This window comes from Anser brachyrhynchus (genome assembly GCF_964034855.1).
Source record: "Anser brachyrhynchus genome assembly, chromosome: 2".
Taxonomy (NCBI): domain Eukaryota; kingdom Metazoa; phylum Chordata; class Aves; order Anseriformes; family Anatidae; genus Anser; species Anser brachyrhynchus.
In genome coordinates this window covers 148,156,301-148,182,954 of record NC_137695.1, presented here as the reverse complement: position 1 = coordinate 148,182,954, position 26,654 = coordinate 148,156,301, and the positions used below count along the sequence as shown (strand labels likewise).

The 26,654-nt window shown below is 38.2% G+C and overlaps 2 protein-coding genes across 4 annotated transcripts in view; one reads left to right on the top strand and one right to left on the bottom strand.

Moving 5' to 3' along the window:
- Positions 1-14,744, bottom strand: part of MTBP (MDM2 binding protein) — a 31,102-nt gene extending 16,358 nt beyond the window's left edge. The window contains exons 1-14 of one of the 2 annotated variants that reach the window (XM_080578768.1): positions 14,607-14,744; positions 13,163-13,243; positions 12,139-12,212; positions 11,900-12,045; positions 11,360-11,418; positions 10,307-10,451; positions 8,784-8,898; positions 8,095-8,229; positions 7,246-7,340; positions 6,388-6,460; positions 5,422-5,539; positions 2,899-3,072; positions 1,643-1,756; positions 143-307 (exon numbers count right to left, since the gene is read on the bottom strand). In XM_080578768.1, the coding sequence (XP_080434894.1) occupies positions 143-307; positions 1,643-1,756; positions 2,899-3,072; positions 5,422-5,539; positions 6,388-6,460; positions 7,246-7,340; positions 8,095-8,229; positions 8,784-8,898; positions 10,307-10,451; positions 11,360-11,418; positions 11,900-12,045; positions 12,139-12,212; positions 13,163-13,243; positions 14,607-14,676 (1,564 nt within the window). In that variant the 5' untranslated portion in view covers positions 14,677-14,744. Of the gene's footprint in view, positions 1-142; positions 308-1,642; positions 1,757-2,898; positions 3,073-5,421; positions 5,540-6,387; positions 6,461-7,245; positions 7,341-8,094; positions 8,230-8,783; positions 8,899-10,306; positions 10,452-11,359; positions 11,419-11,899; positions 12,046-12,138; positions 12,213-13,162; positions 13,244-14,324; positions 14,553-14,606 lie in introns of those variants that run through there. The other variant, XM_080578767.1, reaches the window with a different exon arrangement.
- Positions 14,740-26,654, top strand: part of MRPL13 (mitochondrial ribosomal protein L13) — a gene marked incomplete at its 3' end in the record, with an annotated part of 34,802 nt that continues 22,887 nt past the window's right edge. For both annotated transcript variants that reach the window (XM_080578770.1, XM_080578771.1), the window contains exons 1-4: positions 14,740-14,880; positions 17,159-17,282; positions 21,099-21,192; positions 22,397-22,457. In XM_080578770.1, the coding sequence (XP_080434896.1) occupies positions 14,854-14,880; positions 17,159-17,282; positions 21,099-21,192; positions 22,397-22,457 (306 nt within the window). In that variant the 5' untranslated portion in view covers positions 14,740-14,853. The remainder of the gene's footprint in view (positions 14,881-17,158; positions 17,283-21,098; positions 21,193-22,396; positions 22,458-26,654) is intronic.

Here is a 26,654-nt window from a genome sequence, read left to right as displayed (position 1 = left end):
AAAAAGCCTAGAAAGCGATTTTAGTTTTCATTCCCTTTCCCCCCACCCCTTGTGTTAAAAGACTTTCATTCTTCTGGTAAAAAACAAAATCGAAAGCTGATTTGAAAACACATCAGAGATCTTTCTAAAGAATGATACGTACCAGAAGTCACAGTACATGACTTAGTTTTATTGGCAACCTTCTGTCGAACAGGTTTAGGAAGACTAGTGTTGCACAGGTCCAAAAAACATTCTCTTGTAAGTTCTAACAAGTTTTTGAGCTCACCAGCTGAAATAACTGGAGGTTGCTTGGTCAATTCCTTTCTCTCTATAGAAGAAAAAAGAAAAAAAAGGAAAGCTACTGCATCTGCTCAGTAACAAAGAGTAACCGGAGCCTGCTTAAAACAAATAAACAAATGAAAAAAAGTTTACTTGACATTAACAACATCGTTTCCTTTAGCAAGGTGCAGACGGTTTATTCCATAGACAAGTAGAATTGCTGAAACTACATGTGAATCACCTTTTTAAGGTCTTAACTTCTGTATATGTGTATTTCTCAGTACCCAGTTCTGAATCCTCCAGAGATTAACATCTGGACTTGCTGATCTTAAACATGAAAAGCTCCAGTCTGCAGAGCTTCCTACAGGAGGCTCACACCCACCGTATATCTATTTGTACTGCCATTGCAGGAATGTGGCTTCTATGTAACTGATTGCTTTTTCCAGGCTCTTTGGTCAGAATATTAAGAGTCAGGTCATTCTGATATGATTTAGGACGACTAGCAAATGCCAGCTGCTGCTATTCTGTCTTCATCCTAGTGGAAACGGGTGACCCACCCATTACAAACTAAAACACAAGCTCTGAGGCAGCCCCAAGTTCAGGGTTAAAGTATAAAGGAAACCTAGAATGATTGAGGGGGGACATAGTGGGAGGCAGACAATGAGCAGAAATCTTATTTTCCTTAAGCTGGTGTTTTGTTAATGATAACACACTTTGTTGAAAATGGCATGTTATGAAGATAAACTATCTAGAAAATCTCTCAGAAGATTTTTTTTGTTTTAATTGAGTCTCTGAGCAATGGACTTGGATGGAAAAAGTCAGGACATTTAAATTACTTCTCTGCAAAGTCATGAAAATCTACAGAAGATGACCTTTTGATCAGGTTTATCACGATCCATCATTCACAATAATAACAAATCCCCAATGCATTCTTCCCCTCTGTTAGGCAAGATTTTTGCAAGAAAGAATAAATCAACAACAACAAAACGCATAATAATCATTTTTGTAACAAGGCACATCCTTGCAATAAGCAATAAGTCTTTTTTGTTGTTGTTTTGATTTTTTGTGAAAGAGAAAGCATAAAAAAAAGCATAGAAAACCACAGAATTATTCTGAAACTATGCTCAAACTTTTGGAGTATTAGTGTAACAACGACCCACTAAATTAAAATAATGTTCAGCTTTCTCTTTTCCCCAATATTTAAAAGTCATTATCTGACACACAATCATGGGTATGCTGAAAAAAACTTCTTTAAAGCTTCATTTTTTTTCTTCACAAACTGCCCAGCTCACCTTGGTTTTGTAAGGTGAGCTATCACATTCAGTTTCAAAGAGAGTTTCTTAATACTTGTTTGAGAACTTTCGGTGCGCTCTTCATTACTTACTTAGATACTCCTTCAAGGCAGATGCTTGGAGACAAGACAGTTTCTTTTCCCTCTGTACAATCTGCTTCCCACAAAAATGTGGCAGAGACTCAATAAATTCAGCAATAGGAAAGCCTGTGCAAATTAGGAGAAATCTATTATTAAGAGTGTCTCATAAGACTTTGGAGACACCGGGTCATTACCTCTTAAAATAGTTTGCAAGAGGACACAAACACACCAGCTATACACACTTCATAATCCAGGGAAATAACTAGATTTTCAAATACCTCAAATTTTAAATAAAAAGTAGGAAATTCCATTAAGACACTAAGAAGATAACTTGGAATATATAACTGACCATTAGTTTTTAATTTCTGTACAAAACCAATGTAATAATAATGCAGTTACCTTCCTTTAAAATGTCAGTCATGTTAAAAAGATCATCAGCTTGATATTAGGAAAGAAAAGTTTTCTCCCAACATATAGTCAAGGACTTTCAGTCTTCTGACATGCTACTAATGAGATTTTAATTAGGACAAATAGTAAGCAGTCAGTCATATCCCATACAGATTTATTTCAATAATAAGGAAATAAGAGGATACAGGTTATTGTGTTCTTTCCTTTGTCAGTTATTGAGAGCAAATACATGACTTTGCAGAGCTTTCTTATACATATAGTCATGTGAACAGTTATCTTAAAGTAACTGTCCTGTTATACTTGCTCTTATCTAGTGGAGCTTCTGATCATCTGCTAGCTCATATCCTAACCACTCTGTGGTAATATTTGCCAATTATCTGAAGACACGCTCACAAAACTCAGTTTGTCTGTCTGCCTTGTGGTTTTTATCTTAAATCAATGCAATAGGCTTGTCAATAGATAATCGATTAGATTTTAGGCATGGGCTGGTCAGTCTTTACACAACAACACATACTTTTTAAACTTAAAGGTTTTATATATTTGATTGGCATTCATATTACCTTGACTTCCCTGTATAATAAACATTTACACTGCTGCAACCACTGACAGTTATGAGAAATGACTGACTACAACTTTAAGCAGTTGATTTACAAAATACAGTAATAGTAAGTTCTGTGAATAAATGGATCTTACTATTTTTTTGAATCAATTTGAAAAAATATTTCTGAAAGAATACAGGTATATTCATCAAAATGTAATGTTTTCTTCCTTGTAAGACAGATTAGAATGAATAAGGGGAACATATATATTTCAGTAGCATTTGCCTGTCTTCAGGCTCTCTTAAATAAATAAATACTTACTTGGCTCTGTTTCTTCTGTGTTTGTCTTTAGCTTTCCATTTACTGCGGCAAGAGTGGCCATACCATTGATTTGGATAGCAGAATGAATCAAGGTTGCTTTACATCCCCCTGAGCCATTGCCTTGTAGCAAGAAATAATATCGGCAAGATTCTCCTTTCAGTTCAATTTCTGGAACTTAAAAAAGAATTTAAATTAAATTAAAAGAAAGAGAAACACAACCAGGACGTAAGGTGTCTTCTTACATATGTTCCACAGTTTAAAACAAGCTATAATACCTCATCAAAATTCTTTCGCTTGCTCTCTTTTGTGAGAAATCTCACTAACTAAATCTCTCTAAGCTTTTTAGAAGATACACTAAGCATAGATGATATTTACCTTAAAAAAAAACCACAAACTACAATGGACAGAATGCAAATTAAACAAGCTACAGAAGCAGAGATGGATGAGTTAGACTACACTGCTGGCTTTTAGCACATTACCTGCATGGAATTCTTTAAATGCAACATAGGCCAGCTTCCTACTGCAGGCTACATCTGGCAACTGTAACCATCAACCAAAATAAGGCTTTTAACAGAGCTTAGTAAAAGGCAGCTCCCCCTGCAAAGATGTATTTCTACTACAAAACAATGTGGTGTTGGGCAAACAGTGTGCCATGTACGCAATGATAGAGGAGGGTATGTAAAAATGTGCATTTCTGTATACGCAGACTGAAACAATGGTAAGTGCTCTATGGAAGAACATACATCTATAGAAGAACGGAAATAACGTACGCCTTCTTCCCAAGAAAGTTATTCATTTTTAAGTTTCACCCCCTGCTTTACATTTGTGCATAGACTGGCTGAGAAATAAACACATTTTATCTTTAAACACAGGCATGCACTGATTACTTTTTAAAATAAATTAATGTAGGACTTGACAACAATAAAAGGATGTTTTTGTGATCTTTTGATGAAAAAAATATGGCACATTAGTAACATAGAGATTGAGAGAATGAATACTTCTTGATGTACTAAGTTTTAAAGTTAAAAACAATTTCCTAAAATACCTGCAGTACTGTCTCAACAAATAACTCAAGAAGAGGTTGAAGTTTATTATTATTATTATATATTTCTGTTAGTAACAAACAGAAAACTTTCCACTATGTAAGCTGGAGAGGGAATGGAAGACAGAAGTCCCTCTACCAGAATATATAAATCAAGGGAAGAAAAAGAAGAAAAACAAAAACAGAACTTCACTATAGTCCTGTTCTTCACTCCCCTGGTCATTTAAATATTTCCCTTTCCAGTTTGTCTTGGCATCTGAAAAGCTGATTCCTCATGGGAAAGTTTTTTATTCCTCATTTTAATCTTAATGGGTATCTGAGAACTACAAACACGAAGAATTACACCTCCCACAGATGGGAACGATTACTGTTCACAAATCCTTAATATAGTCAGATTAGTGGCAGCCACTAGAAAAGAGTTTTCAACTTACTGAACGGATATGTTTAAATGTCCGTGTTTTTTCTCCTACTTAAAATTTTGCCCAAGAAGCTTAACATACAGAGATCAGTTCGATCTATAAACTACCAGCACCCAATCCATGGAATTTAATTCCTTGCCTTATTATTCAGCTCTTCCTAATTCCTCTTAATTTGTTTCCTGTCCCCAAACCTCCAAGAACATCAGCCTTTGCCAGCCATCCACATCTATTTGTTGCAAATGTTACCGTTGGTTGCCAATAGAAGAGGTCACAGCTGCTTGGAAGATGTGAACTATGTATTAGGAAGGCCACAAAAACACATAAGAAGGCAGAATGCTACAACTTATCCCGTCTTAGATAAGTACTTTAAGTACTAGGCTATCACCAAGCTTCTTCTATCCTTTTCAGTCCCTATGAACCTAAGTCACTACTTGTACAGTGTCTCCACTTGCAGGGCAGCATGCAGTATATTCTCACCTAAAATACGGGATGATTAAGAAACTCCATCCAACCTTGATCTGCACTGATTCTGTTCTCTCACTTCCTGAATGAAAACTCTAACCACTAGTAATAATAGGAGTTGGCTACCCTCGTTACACCGGGTCTCAGGTGAACAGAAACATCAGTTCCTGATGTTTTCTATTTTCCCTGGAAGAGACTGAAATTAAATGCAAGTGCACTTAAGAACCTCTGGAACTGAGACAGGAAGCACTTAAGCGAAGCGCGTTGGATTTGCACCTGCAGAAGCACCATCTGTGCCCACAGGTTGTACAATCACCTCAAAAAAGCGTGTGGAAGCAGGATCTTAGCTGATGGATAAGACACAGAGATGGTTTAAAGGAAATGCATAGCTTCCCTACAGCTCACCATGATGTTATTTTCAATTTTCCCCTGCAAGTGGTCTGCATAGGCCAACACACATTCACCAAAATATTTTGTGCCAAGATTACAACCACTGACTTAATTTCACTGAAGAAAAAAGGGAAACCCAAATTTATAGAATATATACATATTAAACACATAAACATAAAATATACTTGTAGCCATCTTTGTTTTACTCACCAGTAATGATCTTAGGTTTCCTAGCCATATATTCCTTCCATTTCTTTGTACTCAGCTGGGCAGGGGATGGGATCACTATACTGCTTACATTACATGGCAATGCAAATAAAGCTCCCACCTAAATAATGAGAGCAACTATAAGACAAGCAATATGACCGAAGCCTACTCGATATTTCATTTTTGAGCCACTAATTTGGCACTATGTCAATTGTACTTCAATTATAAGACATGCATGCTTATTCAACACTTCTTTTATTCACATCAACCGAGATGGAATACCATCTGACACACAAACTGTAAAAACCGTGCTTGTTTTTGCTCCAATTGAGAGATAATTAACTGCTGAATCTCCTATTTCATACATAAAAACATTATTTATTACATTTGTATCAGTATTTTCACATTGCAAGCTGTTTTGATTAGTACAGATTTTATAAACTTTACAAATCTTTCATTACATTGTTATAAGCATTCAGGAAAAACATTTTAAAACTAATACTGTAGCTATGAATAATACTATAATATATGGAAAAAAAGGTAGGCTTGCAAGTATTTCAAGAGTTCTTATAGAACATCAGAGTGGAAATGAGGAATACAGAACACGTACATACAAAATAAGAAATCTTAAATTTCAGACTGGTGAGATACATTTTATAAGCTTCATACAGAAGTGTCTTTTGCTAAAAAGTAGTTGAATTACTACAACATGGAAATATCTGTCATAACATGTTTAAAAGTAACAAAATATTTTAGAAGACTGAAACTTAGATGAGGTAAAGAGAAACCATTCAATGGACTTACAAATTGTCAGGACCTGTACAGCATGCACTTTTAAAAGTCACTTGCTTTTAGAATATTGACAGTCCATTCAGAGATGAGGTATTAATATATTATTTTGGTATTTTTTAATAAGTAATTTATAGGTCTTTGTTTTTCTGCTAAACTTACATAAAACAAAAACTTTACCTTCCCAGATAGAGAAGAAATCTGATCTAAAAGCAGAGCGGATGTCTTCTTGATAGTCTTTCTTGACAGGCTCCTGAACAGAATAGGTTAAGGAAGGAAGTTTACCTTCACTGCATGCATTTGTATTTTATAAACCGTGTTACCATCTTATTTAAAGTAAGGACTGTTAAAGTCTAATATTTAATACTTAGAACCACAAAATATACTAAGCTCACCCTTCCAGACAAAGCAGTACACTTGGAAATGCCTGAAAAATATGATGATATATACTAGTGACACCTCTCGTATAAGCAGACATTAACAAATAACTATATATCCAAAATATCGGCAGGGTCATACAACCTAAGCTGCTATTATAACATCAACACTAGTACCCGAAGTACATAGATTTCAATCAATATGAGTACAGTTTGAAATCCCTGCAACATACACAACTCGAAACAAAATTCCTCTGCCTCATACCTTGCCTCAGATTCTGTACCTACACAATAAAAACACAACTCATGGAAAAATGTTGCTATACTGTGAAGCATACTATTTACATTGATGAGTAAGGCTTAAGATTTTCTAAGCTTACACACCAGTAAATATTTCTCTATTCTTTCCCCACAAAAAGCGTATGCATCAGTAGAAAAATGTGTGCAACAATATAAAAACAAAAGCTGGTTATTGTTTGTGTAATTTAAATTTCAACATAAAAAAAATCCACTTGTGAATACACAATATATGTCTATTTCAGCAGGCTGGTATGGAATGAGTCCTTGCTACTCATCACATGTTGTTCACATAGTTAGATACTGATCATATTCTTTTTTTGCTATAAACCATTAGTAGGTTAGAACCTTAAAAAAAGGATACAGCTCAAATTCCAGATCCGATACAAAAAAGGATGGTAGATCAGAGAGGACAACCATCTGTAAAAATTCTAACGCAGGACCATAGTAATGAAAAACCTGAAAAGAGATCAAATACAGAATCTGTAACACTATGCATGACATGATCTCAGTAGAACTTCCTCATATGTTTTGCTGGAGACATTTGCCTTACAGGTACATCTGAAAAAAGCATAAAGGAATAAAAAGAGAGAAATAGTTCACCATGTTAAATAACTATATAAAAACAGGGAAGGTATTTAATTCTGTTTAATATGACTTGCTTCTTAGAATGCCAACCCTGTCCTTCATACAGGTTGTTACTCTTACCCAAATTCAAAGAAAAATAAAATCTAGCAGGACCAGTTAAATGCAATCCCAAATATACATATTTTAACAGTGAAAATAATAGTTTGTTAACTGATGTCAGTTTCCATAAACAATGATCTTTGTTTTCATCAACAGAATTCCCATTGCATATCTACTTCCAGGGGAAGACATTAAAAGTAACAGTAATTTTCAAAAAACATGTACTTCTAAAACGAAATTCAAAAGGTTAAATAAATACAGAATTCAAATATTAATCACATATTTTAAGCATTAAGATTGAACAAAGTTTAAATTTCTACTTTAAAGTAATTTTGGTACCACATACTTAAGAGCAAACAGATGAAATCCTGAAGGACCCGTTTCACGAGCACTCATGAACAAAAGAAGTATTCCTCAACCTTACGCAATCCTTACTTTCATGTTTAATTTTCAGTTACTAATTTTCTCAGGAAGGTAAATCAGATGAATTCTGGTGGCTCAGAGAAACATCAAGAATAAGACATACCTCTGGCAAAGCATCAGTATTCCTATATTGTTGCTCTTTTTCAAGAGCAAAGCAAGAATTTAAATGCGAAGTGCTGAATGGTTTTACTGAAGTGCTCTTCATACAAAATTCTGGAAACTTGACTTCTGATGCAAACTGAAAAAGAGATGACGAAATGTAGCCAGTTACATATATTATTAAACAATTACTATTAGATTTCTTTCTACCATAACTGCAAAATTAGGTAAAAAAAAAATGGATTTAGGTAACCATCTACTATATCCAAAACCTTAACACTAAAAGTGTAAACAATGTCTTTCAAAATCACAAGCCTTTATCTCTTTGCAGAAACCCTAGATATGTTCTTGCAGCAATGACTTACAGAGCTATATGAGAATTATTTGTGGTAGAAACAAAAAATAAAAAATAAAATCTAATTTTGAACAAGAAGTTCTAAGGCAAATATTTCAGAGGAGAATGCCTGAATGTCTGAAGTTCACATTTAAATGCCTTGATATCGTTTATCCTTTTATCAAGCAAAAAAAAGCATATTTTTCCTCCCACTACTCAGATACATTGCACCAAATATTAAAAAACATTATCTATTTGAATTAAGTTTTTGAAACCAAATTTGGATTAACACATAAAATGCAGTGTACTACACATGCTTTAAAGGATATGCACAGATGCTTAAAAAAAAGCTATTTTACCTTTCTTTCCCATATCTGAATCTTTCCCCTCCAGAGTTCTTTGAAATCAATAATATTCATTACATTATCTGTAGATACAAAGTCTGCCGATAGGTAGTCTGCAATCTTTTGCCAGCTATAGGAAAAATAAAAAAGAATTAATCTTTCTGAATTTAGTATTACATATTATCATGCAGTGTAATTTGACTGAATCCTGGTTCAGACTCTGTAACTGAATTGTTCATATCCTCCATGAACGTGGCACTAAGAAGTTTGTCAGACAACAAAAACCTCTTGCAATGGCAAGCTGTAGGCATGACAGAGTAAGGCTGGCTGCCAGAAGCTGAAGCAGAGTTAGGTAGCCATCACCGGTCCACCTAGATGGTTTTAAATTAGCCTTGTAAGTAAAGAGGTGCCTGCAGCATAATTATTACTGAAATGCTGAGAGGGGGAGGGAGAGAAAATAACCAGCATCCATGGGTCCCCTTAGCTGTATCTTTTGTGAGAGAAATCAGCACCAGCAACATAACAGTAAAAGAAAGTAAAAATTTTCGTTAGAGAAACTGAATGCTCAAATAGCCTCATTTTATATAAAGGCAGCAGAAAAAAATGTTCGGTCAAAAGCTGGCTGCACAGGAAGACATCTCTGAGCACTGAGATGAAGCACTTACGGAAGTCACTGAATTCAGTTTATCTTCCTCCATATACATTAGGAAGTACTATATGGGAGGTATACTACTGATTCTTACCAAGGACCGAGCATTCAATTGTTTCATTAAATCCGTTTTGTTAATTTAAGATTAAACTCAACCACATAATCTGTGAAGCAGACTTGAATCTTTTGGGTGGAAGAGGTCTTGCCAAGTTATTAAACACCCACACAATGCTTTACTGCACAGGAGAAAAAACAACCATGGTTTACATCACACACATCATGGCCTACTTCTGTCAATCAGGAGAGGACAGTAAGAGATTAACTTCTATTTGACTTAATTTCAAGTTGAACAGTTTCAGGGTTAAAGCTCTTCAGAAGCACAAGGGAAGTAATTGAACATTGATATATCATTTTTGAAGAAGAGACATGCCAGGCACCTTTTTTTTTTTCTTCCTCTGTTAAACGTAATAATGAAGGTTACCAATTTAAAGTCAGACCAGCGGATTTATACATTTGTTTTTACAAAAACTGGAAAACTACAACCAATGCAAGTTTATGCATAGCAAGGTACATCAAAGCTTCGAAACAGAGCACACACACTGAAGATGTTAGTGATTTAAATGAAAGTGAAAGACTTATTTTATTTTCTGCTCTCATCAGAACAGGTACTTCAGAAGGCTTGGGATTTTTGCCTGACTCTGCTGTTAGGACATGCGTTTATGATAAATCAGCATGAGCAGTTCCTCTCCTCAAACAATAACAGAAGACAAATCTATGTATTTGCAAAGAATATATGTGAAGTACTAAATACATTTGAGTGTTTTCTTTTAAAATATCCAAACACAAAACAAGAGTGACCTTGTTTGTAGACCTAAAATGAACAGCATACCCTTTAGAGTCATTTGCTGCAATGGTGATTTGTGCTGAGTGCCATTCTTTCAGGTGTTTCAGGGCACCAATAGCAGGTAAGCAGTCTTTTAACTTGGGTGCATCTCGTTCTACTGCCTGTAGTATTACATCAACCATTGCTCTTCCTGTAAAAACAGTTATATATGACTCAAAGTACCATTATTCAGTAAGTGATTCAGTCAGTTAAAGATAGAAAAGTACTGATTATCATTGACTGAAATGAAATGGGTTTAAAGACCAACTTCAAATACTTCTGGCAAGATTTAAAACACTTATCACACATTTTTAGCTCAACTGTTTGTTCCTCTTGAATTAACACAAAATAAAATTAAATATTTTGCCATTCACTCACTCACAGCAGTTCCTTTTTTCCTTTCTTACTGAAAACTGTACCGATTAGAGTCCTGTATCCCTGTCTCCAGTACAGTTGTGCTATGTTTACCTCCTTTCAACACTTCTAAATAGCTTATTTCTCCTTCTTTCCACACTCAGTTTCTTTGCTATTCTAACTCAACTACTGCAACATTATTTAACCCAAACACAAAAGGTGATACCCATCTCCAGTTTACAAAATCTGAATCCAATGTTTCTCATCCATGTTCCTTCACAACTTCTTGGCTCCCACCTGCTAACAATCAGCTTTAACATCAACACTTTCAATTTTATTTTATTTCTTTAGATAAAAACTTCCGATGGTTGCATGTTGATTTTTGCTTACTGTCTATTACTACTTTAGTGCCATTTCATATGGAAAAAAGTATTACATAAATAACTACCTGAATCACTACTGAAACACAGTCTTCCAAAAAAACCAATTAGCAAACTACTCCCTAAGCTGATCTGTAAGGCCAATCATGCCCAAGTTCCTTAAACTACTTGTAAGACCTGCAAACAAGTTAAGTCAAACAAACTAATATCCCCTGTTGTTTTTTGTTTGTTTGTTTCATTTGACTATGACTTTACCAGCTGAGTTTTTAGACATATAGCTAACAAGATAAATTCCGAATTAGATTGCTCTTTTAAGAAAGGTTACCTGGGGCAGGCAGTTTGTCAGCTAACTGATGCAGGCTTTCTGCAGCTTCATCATAAATGCTGAAAATGAAGAGCAACATGGTTGGAAACTAAATATAAACAGTCATTTAGAAAGAAAAAGTTACAAGTAATGAATGCTAAATGATGTAAATAACATATATTTAAAATTCAGCACAGACTTAATATCTAGGCAATGAGCTATACTTATCTCCCCTTTTACTGAGGCAGAAGTAAAATCAAAACAATCTGCAGTAAAACTTGAAGCAGGATTTCAGACAGCCTGCTTTCTCTTAGCAAGAGAAAACTGTCAGATGTTAGAATAATTGTTCTGTTATTCTATAAAAACCATCTGTAGCTAAAAAAAAAACAACAACAATTACAGCTATGTTAAAGAAATATCTTCCATAGTAGGAGGGGATTGTTCATAGTTGACTATATGTTTGGTAATAACTTGTACTTGTTGAATTTTCTTGATTCCCTTGGGTTATTACTGTTAAATGTCAACACACTATACTTCCAATAAAGATAATAATATGCATACTCAGTCATAGACAGTGACTCCCTACTGTTATTGTCTTCTTCCTCAAAATTCTGTATGGCTCCCAGACATTCATCAATACTTGTTTGGAGAGAGTCTTCATTACTCTGTGTGTCGGAATTTATTTCCTCCCAGTCAGAACTGCAGAACTAATAAAGCAAGAAGAATTTGGAACACTACAGTTTTAACTTGCACTAGGCAGAGAATTGTGGAACTTATATTATGAAAAAAATATTTCTTACCTGATAATAACCACATATAACATGACTTGCAAAATACCATTTCCTTATGCCTGGAATGCCAGCCAGTGAACATGCTGAAAAGAGACACAACAAGGATTTAAAATAATCAATCCACTACAATCTATTCTTCCTACTATAATAAGCATTTACGTTGAAAGACTCTACGTAAGTAATTTAAGGTGCCACAGTGGCCTAAGCTTTACTTTCCTTTGGCATTATATTGAAGACCTAAGCATACAGAAGTGTAGGTATGTGTCTAAGTGTCTAACTATTAATGATCTTTCAATTATTAATAAGTAACAAAGCTGTTGACCTCTTAATGACTTTCATAAATATCATCAATGCAGTTAGTAAAACGAGATGCTCTCTCTACATTTCCATGCAATAAAAATTACAAAAGTTGAAAACAGCTCAACATTCACACCTAAATGGATTTTGACAACTTATGTTGGTTCACATGAAGAATAATCAGATGACAGTTGTGACAATGAGGTCAGCTTTAACAGCCAGATATACAAACCAAGTAAAGAACTACAAAAGTATCAGTATTATTAAAAAAGCTAAACTAAAAGTACTAAAGCAGATCTTCAGAAATCTATTTTAAGATGATTAAATGATTTAATAAATACTCATGGTTTATGGTTCTGAATTGCTAGCCAACAGATATATATTGCTTCCACTGAAAAAATTAGAAGAGAGAACAGGAGTAACAAAAATTGTAGGCATGAAAATATCAAGCTTCCCACTGACATGAGAAACAAGCCCTTTTCTGCTTTCAGTCGCTCTTAAAATAGATTGAAATTTGTCAGCCTTTCAAAACACTTGTCTTTCATTTCCAGTGCCCAGTATATTTAATCATCTGCTAACAACTGAGCTGCTCAAGTAAAATCAGTTCTCCATAGAAACGGCAGCAGCAAGAGCAAGAGAAACTGGATTTTCTCAAGTTTCTGATTGGTTTCATGCAGACAATAAATTTGCCTATGCCAATTCCTTGATAACATTTGGAATATATTACTATACTTACCTGGAAAAGTCCTTGCATCTGCATTTATAGATGAATTACAGTTTTCTTTCAGAAGTTTATAAACATTTGCAGCAGTCACAGCTGGAAAAAAAAAGTTTTTCTTAAATTTGCTGACTTTCGGAAGTTAAGTCTTGCTTATTACAAATGCAGTTTAAAGTTCAGTTTAACATTAAAAGTTTAGTTTTAAAAAAGGTGTCAAGTACAGATTTACAGGAGTTTAAAAAGACTAATTTTATAAAGTTCTAGTTAAACTACTGGGTATATAGATTTACAGGCTGGAGAAACGGGCTGACAAGAACCTCATGAGGTTCAGCAAGAAGTGCGAAGTCCTACACCCAGGGAGGAACAACCCCGGACACCTGTACATGCTGGGGGCAGAAAAGGTCCTGAGGGTCTTGGTGGACACTGTGTTGACCATGAGCCAGCAGCGTGCCTTTGCAGCTAAGAACACTAATGGTATTCTTGGTTGCGCTAGGCAAGTATCATCAGCAAGTCAAGAGAGGTGATCAGCAATGGTGAGGTTGCACCAGGACTGCTGTGACCAGATCAGTGCTCCCCAGTACAACAGAGACCTGGACATGCTGGGAAAAATCCAGCGGAGGAGCACAAAGATGATCAGGGGACTAGAGCACCTCTTCTACAAGGAAAGGCTGAGACAGCTAGGACCATTCAACCTAGAGAAGAAAAGGCTATGGGAAGATCTTATCACCATATATCAATACCTGAAGGCAGGGTGCAAAGAGGACAGAGTCAGGCTCTTTCAGTGGTGCCCAGTGCCAGGACAAGAGGCAATGGGCACGAACTGGAACACCGGAGGTTCTTCTTAACATCAGGAAGCACTTCTGTGCTGTGCAGGTGACCAAGCACTGACACAGGTTGCTCAGAGAGGCAGTGGTGTCTCCACCTTAGTGATCTTCAAAAGCCACCTGGACGTGGACCTGGGCACCCTGCTCTGGGTGTCCCTGCTTGAGATGGGGTGCGACCAGATGGACCCCAGAGGGCCCTGCCAGCCTCAACCCTCCTGTGATATCTCTGAAATCTTCTAGTTAGCTAACATCAGCGTTGTAACAAAACTCAAATAATCTAAGTTTCTGAAGGCTTAATTCATTAAAGTCTTCTGTTCTGAAAGATTTTTATCAAGGTAATAATCCTGAAAACCCACCTGCGCACAGACCCCAGACCAAAAAACATAAAGGAAAAGCCTTCAAGAACAACCCCAGAGGCGGCTGAGGCAGGGGCATCGATTAACGGGTGAAAGCACAAGAACTCAAGGATCACATCTCTAGGAGACACAGTCCACCTACGTGCCCTAGGAAAGCCACACCGCGGGTAATTCCCGGTCTCCAGCCCTCACGGCGGCGGCTCCCGCTTCGTGCCGTGCCCCGCGTCCCCCCCTCCTCGGCGGCAGCCCCTCTTCAGCATCGCCCCCCCGATGCAGCGATACCTGCTCCGGGCTCCGCACCGCCCTCAGCCCTGCGCTCCGCCCAGCTGAGGAGCAGCACGTAGCGGTCCATGGCCGGCCGAGGACGGGCAGGGAGAGGGAGAGGGAGACGCAGCCGCCACCACCATCAGGTCTCCGAGCAGCCCGCGCTGCCCGCCCCTGCACCGCCCCTCGCAGGGCGATGTTTCCGCTTCCCGGGGCGGCCGCCGCCGATGGGCTCCGCTTCCCTTCCCCTTGAGCCGCAGCGGCCATGGCCAGTTACACCAAGGCTGCCCAGGTGAGTGCGGGGCTGGCCCTTTGGGCGAGGGGATACCGCGGTGGCCGCTGTCCTCCGTGTCACGGCGGGCTGCTGGCGGCCGCCATTTTGTGAGGGCGAGCGGGTGGCATGGCCGGGCACTGCTCTGCTGCCCCGCGGCCGGCCCCTCGTCGTGGTTGAAGCTGGAGGGAACAGGCAGTGCCCGCTGTGGGACTGCTGGGGAAGGAAAGGGGGCTGAGAGGGAAAAGGCTGCCCGCTGAAGGCGGCTAGGGTTGTTAGTAGGCACAGAAGCGTGTTTAGGTGTTTCTCAGGCAGCCCAGAGACGCTGTGGGTACCCCATCCCTGGAGGTGTTCAAGGCCAGGCTGGATGGGGCTTTGGGCAGCCTGGTCTGGTGGGAGGTGTCCCTGCCCATGGCAGGGGAGTTGGAACTGGGTGGGCTTTAAGGTCCCTTCAGTCCCAAACCATTCAATGAACCACTTCAAGCAGCAAGTGCAGCACAGGAGGTCTTAAAGACTCAGGAACAGTCTGTCCCCGTATGATGAGCCGGTGGGGAAGAAGACCGGCATAGCTGAACAGGGAACTTTTGCTGTGTGTCTGGGAGAAAAAAAAAGAGTTTATGTCTGGTGGAAGAAGGGGCAGACAACTCAGGTAGAGTACAAGGCAGTTGCCAGCATATGCAGAGAATAAAAAATCAGGAAGTCCAAAGCCCAGCACGAGCTCAACCTGGCCACTATGGTCAAGGATAATAAAAAATGCTTTTATAAATATATTAATGGCAAGAGGAGGGCCAAGGAGAATCTCCATCCTTTACTGAACGCAGGGGGGAACGTGACTACTGAGGATAAGGAAAAGGCTGAGGTTCTCAATGCCTTCTTTGCATCTGTCTTTACTAGCCAGAGCACTTATCCTCGGGGTATTCAGCCTCCCAACCTGGAAGTCTGGGATGGAGAGCAGATCTCCCCCGCTGACTCCCCCCAGTTCACATGGAAGCAGTTAGAGACCTGCTGCTCCACCTGGACTATCACAAGTCCATAGGGCCAGATGGGATCCACCCGAGGGTGCTGAGGGAACTGGCGGATGTGATTGCTGGGCCGCTTTCCATCATCTATCAGCGGTCATGGTCATCCAGAGAGGTTCTGTATGACTGGAGATGTGCTAATGTGACACCCATCTATAAGAATGGTTGTAAGGAGAGCCCGGGGAACTACAGGCTTGTCAGCCTGACCTCGGTGCCAGGAAAGGTGATGGAACAGGTCACCTTGAGTGCAATCATGCAATGTATGCGGGACAAATGGGGGATCAGGCTCAGTCAGCATGGATTCCTGAAAGGCAAGTCCCGCCTGACCAACCTCATCTCCTCCTATGACCGGGTGACCCGCCTAGTGGATGTGGGAAGGCTGTTGACGTAGTCTACCTAGACTTCAGCAAGGTCTTTGACACAGTCTCCCGTAGTATTCTCCTAGAGAAGCTGGCAGCCCATGGCTTGGACAGGTACATGCTTTGCTGGGTTAAAAACTGGCGGGATGGCTGGGCCCAGAGAGTGGTGGTGAACGGAGTGAAATCCAGCTGGCAACTGGTCACCAGTGGTGTTCCCCGGGGGTCGGTGTTGGGGCCCATCCTCTTTAATATTTTTATTGATGATTTGGATGAGGAGATTGAGCGCACCCTCAGTAAGTCTGCAGGTGACACCAAGCTGGGGGGAAGTGTTGACCGGCCGGAGGGTAGGAAGGCCCTGCAGAGGGACCTGGACAGGATGGGTCGTTGGGCAGAGGCCAGTGGGATGAGGTTCAGCATGGCTAAGTGCTGGGTCCTGCACTTTGGTTACAACAACCCCATGCAATGCTACAATTATAGGACTAGAGGTAATGGCCTCAAGTTGCAGCAGGGGAGGTTCAGGTTGGAAATGAGGAAATATTTCTTCTCAGAAAGAGCAGTTGGGCATTGGAACGGGTTGCCCAGGGAAGTGGTAGTGTCACCATCCCTGGGGTTGCTTAAGGCAAGGCTGGATGTGGTGCTTAGGGACATGGTTTAGTGTGTGACATTGGTGGTAGGGGGATAGTTGGACCAGGTGGTCTTGGAGGTCTTTTACAACCCTGATGATTCTATGATTCTATGATACAATGTCTAGAACTGTTTTCTGTTCCTTTAATGATTACTTGGTGGGGGGTGTTTTTGAATATTAGTATTTCTTATAGTGCTTGAAGTGTAAAAAACGCATCGATCAAATTAGAGCAGCTAGATTCGTTTATGGTAGTGCGTTCTTTTCCTGTATTAAGTACCACTTCTCTTTCTCTTTAGCAATGGGCTACTTTTGCCAGAGCTTGGTATCTCTTAGATGCGAAGATGCAACCACCAGGAAAAATCGCAGCTGCAACTGTAATCAGACTTGAAGGCAGGCATAAACCTATTTATCATGCACTAAGTGAGTATTGCAGTACACAGAAGCATTTTTTTTCTTTTGATTTCATTTTTAAAAAACAGGGCTTTTTACAAGGTTGCGTTTTTCAGTTGCTTGTAAACTATAAAAGGTTTGATTTCCCTTCCTGTGTTTTGCCTTTATATTACTCCACACAGTCTTAGGTCATTGTCTTTACCAATCCATATAAAGCTTGTTATTAATTCATTATTCATTTTTTTGGTAGCAGAATTATATTGGGGTTTAGTTTTTTTTTTTTTTAAAGTTTGAAATGTGTTGTTTTTTGTAATGATTTTAAACAAAAATTCAATTCACAGTGCGTGTAATGAAACACTGATATGATTCTTGATTAGATTTTTCTGAATGCTACTCTTCAGTAGTCGTACGGCACCACAGCGTCTTGGAGCAGTTCTTCATTCTGGGCAATGTGCAAAGAAGTCCTGTCTGCATGAGGCAGGAGGCACAAACTGGCACACAGGAGGCTTCCTCTGAACATCGGGAAGCACTTTTGTGCTGTGCAGGTGACAGAGCACTGGCACAGGTTGCCCAGAAAGGTTTTGGGGTCTCCCTTCATGGAGATACTCAAAAGCCATCTGGGCATGGTCTTGGGCAGCTGGCTGTAGGTGCCCCTGCTGGAGCAGGGGTTGGACCAGATGGCTTCTGACCTCAGCCACTTTGTGACGATAGGACTAGAACCTGTCTGATTTTGAAATGGGAGACACAATTATTGATGAAAGATATTTTCGTGATCAAATGAAAAAAATACCTTGCTTATCTACAGTTTAGAAGATTCAGCACTAAAGATATCTGTGATCTTGCTCATGATTGCTAATACCATAGTGCTTGTCTCACTGTGATCAGCATTTTGTAGACAATAAAAAGATGATCCCTATTCAAGAGACTCTACTGAAGCATAAAAAAGCATTAAATGTTACTCATACATATCTAATGTAAAGACTAAAATTATACTTGATCTGATTGTCATTATAAAAGGTAGTATTTGTAGTTTTCGGAAGATATTTAAAATACCCACGTTCTGCTATTGCAAAATGTGCCTTATCCACAAGATGTCACTGGAGTCTAAGGATATCCAAAAAAAAAATGAAGCAGATGGAGGGGAAGTTCTTTTGGCTGTCCCATGGGAAAGATCTTTGATGGTTTTATGTTCGTGAAGTAATAAAATCCTGGAAAGCCATTTCAAGGATAACTTCATTCAGTCTAAAGTATTCTATAAATCTGTACCAAATGCATTACACCTGAGATTGATAGATTACTACCAGTGGGAAATATCTGATACTCTTTAAGAAAGCAAAGTATGAATAAATTTATGGTTGGTGTGCTCAGCATGTCTTTCTTTTTTCCTAAACTAACAAGAAATATTTTAGCATCTGTGAGATAATAGTTCCTTAGGCAGAATAAGATTGTGAGGCATTTTGGTTTTCTGGGTTGACAGACACCTTTCCATAACATCATTATTTATTTATTGTTTTGAAAAATATCTAGAGCTGAAATTAAGCTGTGGGTAGGGAAGAGAAATACATTTGATTTTACGTACATTTATTTTCTGTTTTAGGAATAATCTTTCTTAAAGCATTAGACTTTTTAGGTGCTATCAGACCATATTAAAAGGTGATACAAGTCTTGTTCACAAGGTTTGAATCTGGATTTTTTTGCTTTCTTCTGCACCTTCCCTCCCCTCTGTTCTCTTTCCCTTGCATCCTATCTTTGCAAACAGCTTCACAGTAAGGAACCAAAAATAGCAGGCTAGGTTTTTCAAAAATTGTGTAATTGATTCTTTGTATTGAATCATGAGCAAGTGTAGGCAAACCACTTGTGTTATTTGGGCAGGATTTTCCACTCGAGCAGCTGTTCTCTGCATCCTCAGAGGAGAAGACTAGGCTAGATGGAAGCGCCCCACAAGCCAGATCAGGCAGGTATTACTCTTGCTTACAGTGTTAGCTTCAAATGGCTCGAAGCAGCACCTCAAACTTGTCTTATTGTAATGAGAGACTTGGCAAGTAGGTTGTCAGTCTTGTGAGCTAACCGTTGATGGTGCCTACCTTCAAACATCATTGAGTCCATAATTGAAATGTAGGAAGAAAAATGCACCTATTTGAAGCCCGCATTTTTATTGTGAGATAGGAATTGCTGAAAAGTTACAAACATTCAGTGATGCAGCATGGAATCACCGAGCAGGTTAGCTTCATCTGAAGAGGTGTAACATTTACATTGTATGTAACAAGTAGCATGGGCTATAGTGTGATAGAATACTATGGCCTTGGCTTTGTGCATTTCTGGAGAAAACTATAAAAGAGTAATTTTGGATATTACATCATGACAATAACCTGAAGGAAGAGTTCTCTTGCATAATCTTTTTCAAAAGTAGGATGCAATTTAACTGTGTTTGTGCAGCTGGTAAGTGTTTTTGCTTTCTTCCTATTGAGAGCGGGTGTCCCTGAGGTGATGGGAGCAACACTGTTAAAAGACAAGTGGAGACTAATGTATTAATTTGAAATTCTGAATTCTATTCATAAATTTGATCTACTTTAAAAGAACAGGTTACAGTCATTATTTGGATAGGTTAGTTTTTACTTGGCTGCTTCATGTTGTTTACAATGGATTTATCAGCATGGGGAATTGTTAATTCAGTATTTACTCAAGTGGAGAACTTTGGGCAAAAATTTCCGTAGATGAACTTATTCTTTTCTTTTCCCAACTTAAAAAAAAAAAAAAAACAGCAATAACAACAACAACAGCAACAAAAAAAGGCCCAAAATCCAATGCCAGCTTCCTGGCAAATGCATTTAAACACAGTGTTTTTAGAATAGATCTGTCAGTGGTGAAAGATGACAAATATCAGAGAAGATATTGAAATTGTGTTTGCACTTCAGCTGTAGTTGAAAATAGAGCTGTAAAGGAAGAAAAGATTAAAAAATGGTAGAAAACTTTGACCAATCGAAGTTTCACATCTTATTTATTATATGCTCTTGTGAAAAATGCATGTTCTATTCAGTTCCTTTTTAGTGTAGCTGCTTTGTTACCTACTAAGGAAAGCTGTAATCAAAGGAGTATTCGAATACTTTTGTTCTAATATTGTGATGCATAAGAAGGTGAACTTTGGTCCAATCATTTTTCAGTTGATTTAGTGGGTGGTTATAGCTTGTACAGCTGATCACGATTACTTCTAAAATGAAAAACTCCATTTTTTCATGTTTTCATCATATTTTTTAGATAGTAAGGGTTGTAATAGTACTTTACTAGTAAATAAGGTTAGTAAAGTAACTATTCCTGGCAAGGTGTTGCCAACAGAACCTAAGGCTTTGGAATTAAAAACAAACAAACAAAAAAAACCAAAACAGTTGATATGGAAGTTGCTGTTACTACAGAAACCAATAAATACATCTGTCAGCTGTAACATTCACTTTTGCTTGACTGATGAGAATGTGTGTTTTTTTTTTTTTTCCCAACAGAGTTGATTTTTATTTGAAATCTCTTTGCATCATAGATACATTGAGCCCTAGGCTGTAATTCTTTGGTAAAACTATTTTACTTACCCAAAGTGTTCAGTTCTCTGGTAAACATTGGTAGTGTTTTATAAGAAAACTAAAACATTTAGGATTGTTGTTTAGAGCTTACCTTTTTTTCCTGACTATTTAAAACAGGTTCATATGCAGCATGTGTTGTGTTGGCTAAAATAAAATACTTGCTTCTAGGCCAGGCAACTGGATTTTAGGTGAACATATATACACTCTTTGTAGCTGCTATTTTGGTTGGTTATTCCTGGGGTTCTCTTAATATTTTCTACTGCTTTCTACCTTGTAGGTGACTGCGGAGATCACGTTGTCATAATAAATACAAGACATATTGCTTTTTCTGGTAACAAATGGGAGCAAAAAGTATACTCTTCACATACCGGGTAAGTCACTTTATAATGATGAGCTGGTGGTAAATTTAATGTCACTTTCTTAAGAGTTGCAGTCTTTTTAGCATGTTGGTTCATAAGGGAATTGCAGTTTAGCTGTTTTGTTTTGTGCTTGCATCTGCTACAACGTTTAAAACTATGCGAGACTTTTTTTTTGAAGTGAATGTTGTTAGGGAAATAATCTGATTTAGTCCGTTTTAGCCATGACAATGGAGTAAATTTCCAGATTGGAGAGACCAGATTATTGTGCTTGGAGATTAACGCAGAGATCATGACTACTGTATCTACTAAGCAGTAGAAGACTTTCCTATTGGCACTGCACATTTACAGATTCCAACTTCAATTACATTATCCTACTTACCAGCTGATACCAAGATTGGTACGTTCTTGAGTCAAAGAAAAAAGAAAATGTGCTTCGTGTTGGATATCAGAGATACAAATTTCTCCAAAATAACTGGAAAAATGGAGATGTACTGATGTATACAATGGTGTACAGTATAAGTGTATAGTATATTATTCTGGCAGATACAGCTTCTTTATAGATGGAAGTACAATAAACAATTATAGCACGGATCAGTTCAGTCAAATAAAAACAGTCGCTCCTATTTTATGCTGTGGCAACACTAGATAATTATTCCCTAAGTGTTAAAATGTATCCAGTTGGGAGATTATTAAAAAAGTTGAGAAAGGTGATTTTGCTAGTATTGATGTTTTAGTCCTGAAGTTCCTTTGAAGTTCCATTTTTTGCTGAGAAGTTCTTGTCAGAGTTAATGGAAATTAAGTTTTTTTTCTCCCCTGCTCTTAATGACTTCTTTAAATTTTTCAATAAGAAAATGAAAACAATTGTGCAGTTAAAGATATACTTAAATCTGTACAGCTCCCTAAGTGGACAGTTCTAATGATGTTGGGCTTATTTTCATTTCAGTCAGGCTGATTCCTAACAATGTAATTAAATCAAAAGGAATCTGTTTTACCCGATATCTGTTTGATTTCTTGCACCATTTAAAGTATATGCTTAAACGTAAATTAGTGCAACTACACCATATCACTAAGTAGGTCAGGTTGATGGTGGACTTGATGATCTTGAAGGTCTTTTCCAACTCAGATGATTCCGTGATGCTAAGATACTGTGATATTTGTGTTAGCATCATGCTTGAGCATGTAGCACTAAGCTTGTATGTTTCTTCTGTTTCTCTAGTTATCCTGGTGGTTTCAAACAGGTGACAGCAACTCAGCTCCATTTGAAAGATCCAACTGCTGTAAGTGTTTTGTGTTTTTTCTTTTTCATTTGTAAAGTAGATGTGTTTTCATTTAATTTGTTCCCCTAAGCAAAATGGGTTACACTTAACTGTGTGAAATGCAATTGTGAACATTTTACTAACGGGGCTTGCTTGTTGACTGTGTTCTTGTACACAGCGTGTTTTGAGGGTCAGATTGTAGGTTGTGAATTTTTGTGTTTCATCCATGCTGTCCAAATGAGCAAATCGGGTTCATTTGCTTTGCTCATTTTTGACCGATTCACTTGCTTTTAGTTTCAAAGGTCTGACCTTTGTCATTGTCAAAGTGACTCAGGTTAGACTTAGCTAAGCAGTGCTTCAGTTTAACAACCCTAGCAGATTAAGAGCCAGCGAGAATAAGGGTAATCTTAAAAAGTGTTAGAAAGTACACCTGCCTCTTTGTCCCATTAGAATTCAACTGTAGGTTTTGTTACACGATTTATTTATTTACTGAGATCTTGTCTGCATTGCTGTGTATTCGTGGTCTGTGAGAGAGTTTGAAGTGATGACTACATTGAACTTCAGCCTCGTTAGTAAATGTTTGTATTGGACCATTATTAATTCTGCTGTGTGTTTGTTACTAATTAAAAAAATTGTGGCAGATATGAACAGTTTGGGATGTTGACTTAGGGTTAGGAAATTGCTGCTTTTACTAGGGCTTTGAATGCTCAATATTTCAGGACTGAATCCTCTAATTATTGTGTTTCAAAACGTGATGTGAGGCCCACTGAGACTAACAGCTATGTGTGGTGGTGGTTGGTTTTTGTTTTTTTCTTACTTGAAGTACTTTGCCTTGAGTCACCTTATATGTAAAATATTAAAATACCACTTCCTTTTCCTAGTGAAATGTGCTGCAAAATTATTGGTTTTGTCACTGATGTTTTTTATCTATGATTCAGTAATCCTCATTTATCCCAAGACATCCATACAAGACAATTGTACAAGTACTCAAAAAAAGTCTTCCATAAGAATTTATCTACTTTTGCGTTTGTTTTTTCTTTATTTAAAATGAAATGGTGAAATAATTAAATCCCACAGCTCAATAATACTTTCTACCTAGAATTTTTACAAAGAGCTTAAATGCTTTTAAGAAACAGCTCTAACACAGTTGTAATTCCTTTGGGTAGTTCCACATGTGAAATATTCTTCAACTTTTTTCATTTGAGCTTCAGACAGAAGCTATGCACTGGGAGGCACTGTAACACAACTTGTTTGTTAGGGCCTGAGAATTAGATGTCCTATAAATTACCTACTGGCATTCGTTCTGAAATACCTCTTTCCTTGCCAGACTCCTAGATGAAATTCTATGCAAACAGAGGAGGATTAAATGCATTGCCAATAACTAAAACATGTTGGACAGAGATTCGGCAAATGGTGATGTGGCTCAAGACTTGGTCTAATTTAGCAAGAGAAACTTTTTTTTAAAAAAAAAAAAAAAGCAATTCTGTATAGCTCTCAGCAATTAACTCTTTAATTCTGTTGAAGTGCTTGGATGTCCCTCTTATAAAGTAGTGGGTGGTAATTTGGCAGGATATGTTCTATATGTGCAGTGGTCACAGTTTTTGAATAGCAAAGGTTTTTATGGCTAGAAACATTTGTTTACTGTTTTGGTGTGAAATCTACTGGGATACGATAAAGATGGAAATTAGGATGGTGATTTATTAACATGTTTTATTTTTAGAATCATGGAATAGTTTGGAAATAGAAGGAAAAGACCTTAAAGCCCACCCAGTTCCAACCCCCTGCCATGGGCAGGGACACCTCCCCCCAGCCCAGGTTGCCCAAAGCCCCATCCAGCCTGGCCTTGAACACCTCCAGGGATGGGGCAGCCACAGCTTCTCTGGGCAGCTTGTGCCAGTGTCTCACCACCCTCAGAGTGAGGAATTTCTCCCTAATATCTAATCTAAATCTCCCCTCTTTTAGATTAAAGCCATTACTCCTTGTCCTATCATTGCACTCCCTTTTAAAGACCTATCTATATAAGTCAGTACTGAAACTGATTACCATGCAGAAGGCCAATGTCTAGCTGAAGCATCATTTGGCTCCTCAAAATACCATGGAGACTTATATAAACTACATTGTTTCACTTTTTTGAATTAAAAAAAAAAAAAGAGACTTTTTTTTAATTGTGTTAGATCCAATCGCTGAGAGGTCAACAGGACTGTAGAGGTTGTAGGAAGCTGAATGCATCTGTTTCTGGAATCGGTCTTCATTCTTTAGAGCATTGTTTTCATCTTGGAGGCAAGTACTTTTTTTCTGCCCTTGGTCCTGTTGTCTCCTGTGAGCTCATCCTGATACGTGGTAGTTAGTGCTTGAGAAGGATTTGTACGGGATTTTGAATGTGTGTGTACATGTTGGTTTTTGAAATATGATCGTAGGGTGATTCAGGATAGGAGGAACCTCAGGAGCGGTTCCTCAGGAGAGGAACCTCAGGAGAGTCCCTAGTCCAACCTGCTGCACTATCACCTCTTAGGTCAGGTAAGGCTGGTGGGAGCTTACCCAGACTGGTCTTGAAAGCCTCCAGGGACAGCCTCTCTGGGCAGACTTCTCCAATTACTTGACTTTTAAGTTGAAAAGATTTTTTTTTTAAAAAAAAAAAACATATTTTCAGTGTCTAGTTGCAGATATGTAATTTTGTGCTCACATTTGACAAGATGTCACTAATTTTTCTACTTCTAAGCATCTTTTACGCTAATATGGGACAGCGCATACAAAAAGAGGTCTGCGTAGTTGATGTTCCATGCAGGACTTACAGTTCCATGTGGATTGTGCCAATTTTTTCAGCAATTCGGAAACTTTTGTTTTTATGGAAAGGTAGAAGTTACGATTCTTGCCAAAAAGATATCAAAAGCAAATATTCTAGCACATTTTTGCCTTTCACACCTTTGAGTCCCTTTGGGAGGTGTGGGGAGGGGGATGTCTGTGAATTTCTATAAAATTTCCATTGGTTTCAGTTGTCTGCTTTTCTGGAGAATACCAGAGAAGAGCTCTCCTCTCTTAGACTTGGCCAGGCTGCTCTAGGAAGTGTTTAATGAAGAAAAAATAGCTTCATGTTTCATTTTCTTTCTCTTTCTTAGATACAGTGTGAATTCTCAGACGACCTGTAGACTAAAGTATTAAACGTGTTCTCTAAGTGCAGCAGAGCAGCTTGTTGCTGTACAAAATAGGCCCTTTGTTCGTCGAGTTAATACAATGCCAGTATCTCTATGGTACAGCTACTCCTTTAGGATACATGGTAGGTACAGCATTCATTTCCATTGTAGGTTGCTGAGAAAAATCTCGTCTGAAAGGTTTAGTGTTCCTCTTCCAAGGAGGAGTCTCAAAAATAAAGGAAACAGCAAAACCGTTTTATATGAGGCGTGGGTGTTTGGAATATATAGACATTCTGTGTTTTCATTGTTGTTTTTAATAGAGTTTGCAGAAGTTTTGTTTAGCTGGGAAAATGCTAATAGGTACAAGACCAAAATTTTCAAAATCAGGCTTCAAAGTGGTTGTTTGGGAAGATAAGAGATGCACCTGTACTTTTAACTGTCACAGATATGAGAAGGAACAAAATATTTGGAAAAAGCTTTGTGGAAAAATCATGTGACTTTTAATTAAAATGCCTGCAGAATGTGTTGACAGATGTAATATGCAGAACCAGTTAATAGTCCAGTCAGGATAAAATTTCCAACCAATTTTTATTCTTTTTCAAGTTTTAAAAATAATCAAAAGTTGGCTTGGTTTTTCATTTTTTTTTCTTATTTGGTTGCGCCAGAAACTCCTTCAAAAAAGAAAAAGCGTGTTTGGCTAATACCAAATACGTGGTGAGAGGACTGACTTGGGCAGCATTCAGAGGTTGTGTTGCCTCTGACAAAGAAATAATGAGCAATAATTACTCAGGAGGAGCAGCACCTGCTAAGGCAGATTATGAAGCCAGGCAGGGTCGCTCTGCAGATGCACGCTGTGAGGAAGCCTCCGGGGGTGTCAGGGTTCGGGTTTGTTCAGCTGCTGGCCCTGGTCTGAAGGGGCTTAAAACATTCCCATTCTCCTCGAGTGCTCTTTAGCAACCGCTTACATGTATAGACTTGCCGTTGTATCTGCATAATAATGATCCTCTGAAGAAAAACTTGGACAGAAAATATGTTTGAATCTTGCTGCTGCTGTTTGAAAGCCTGTTTTCTTTCCATAGAGGAAAGT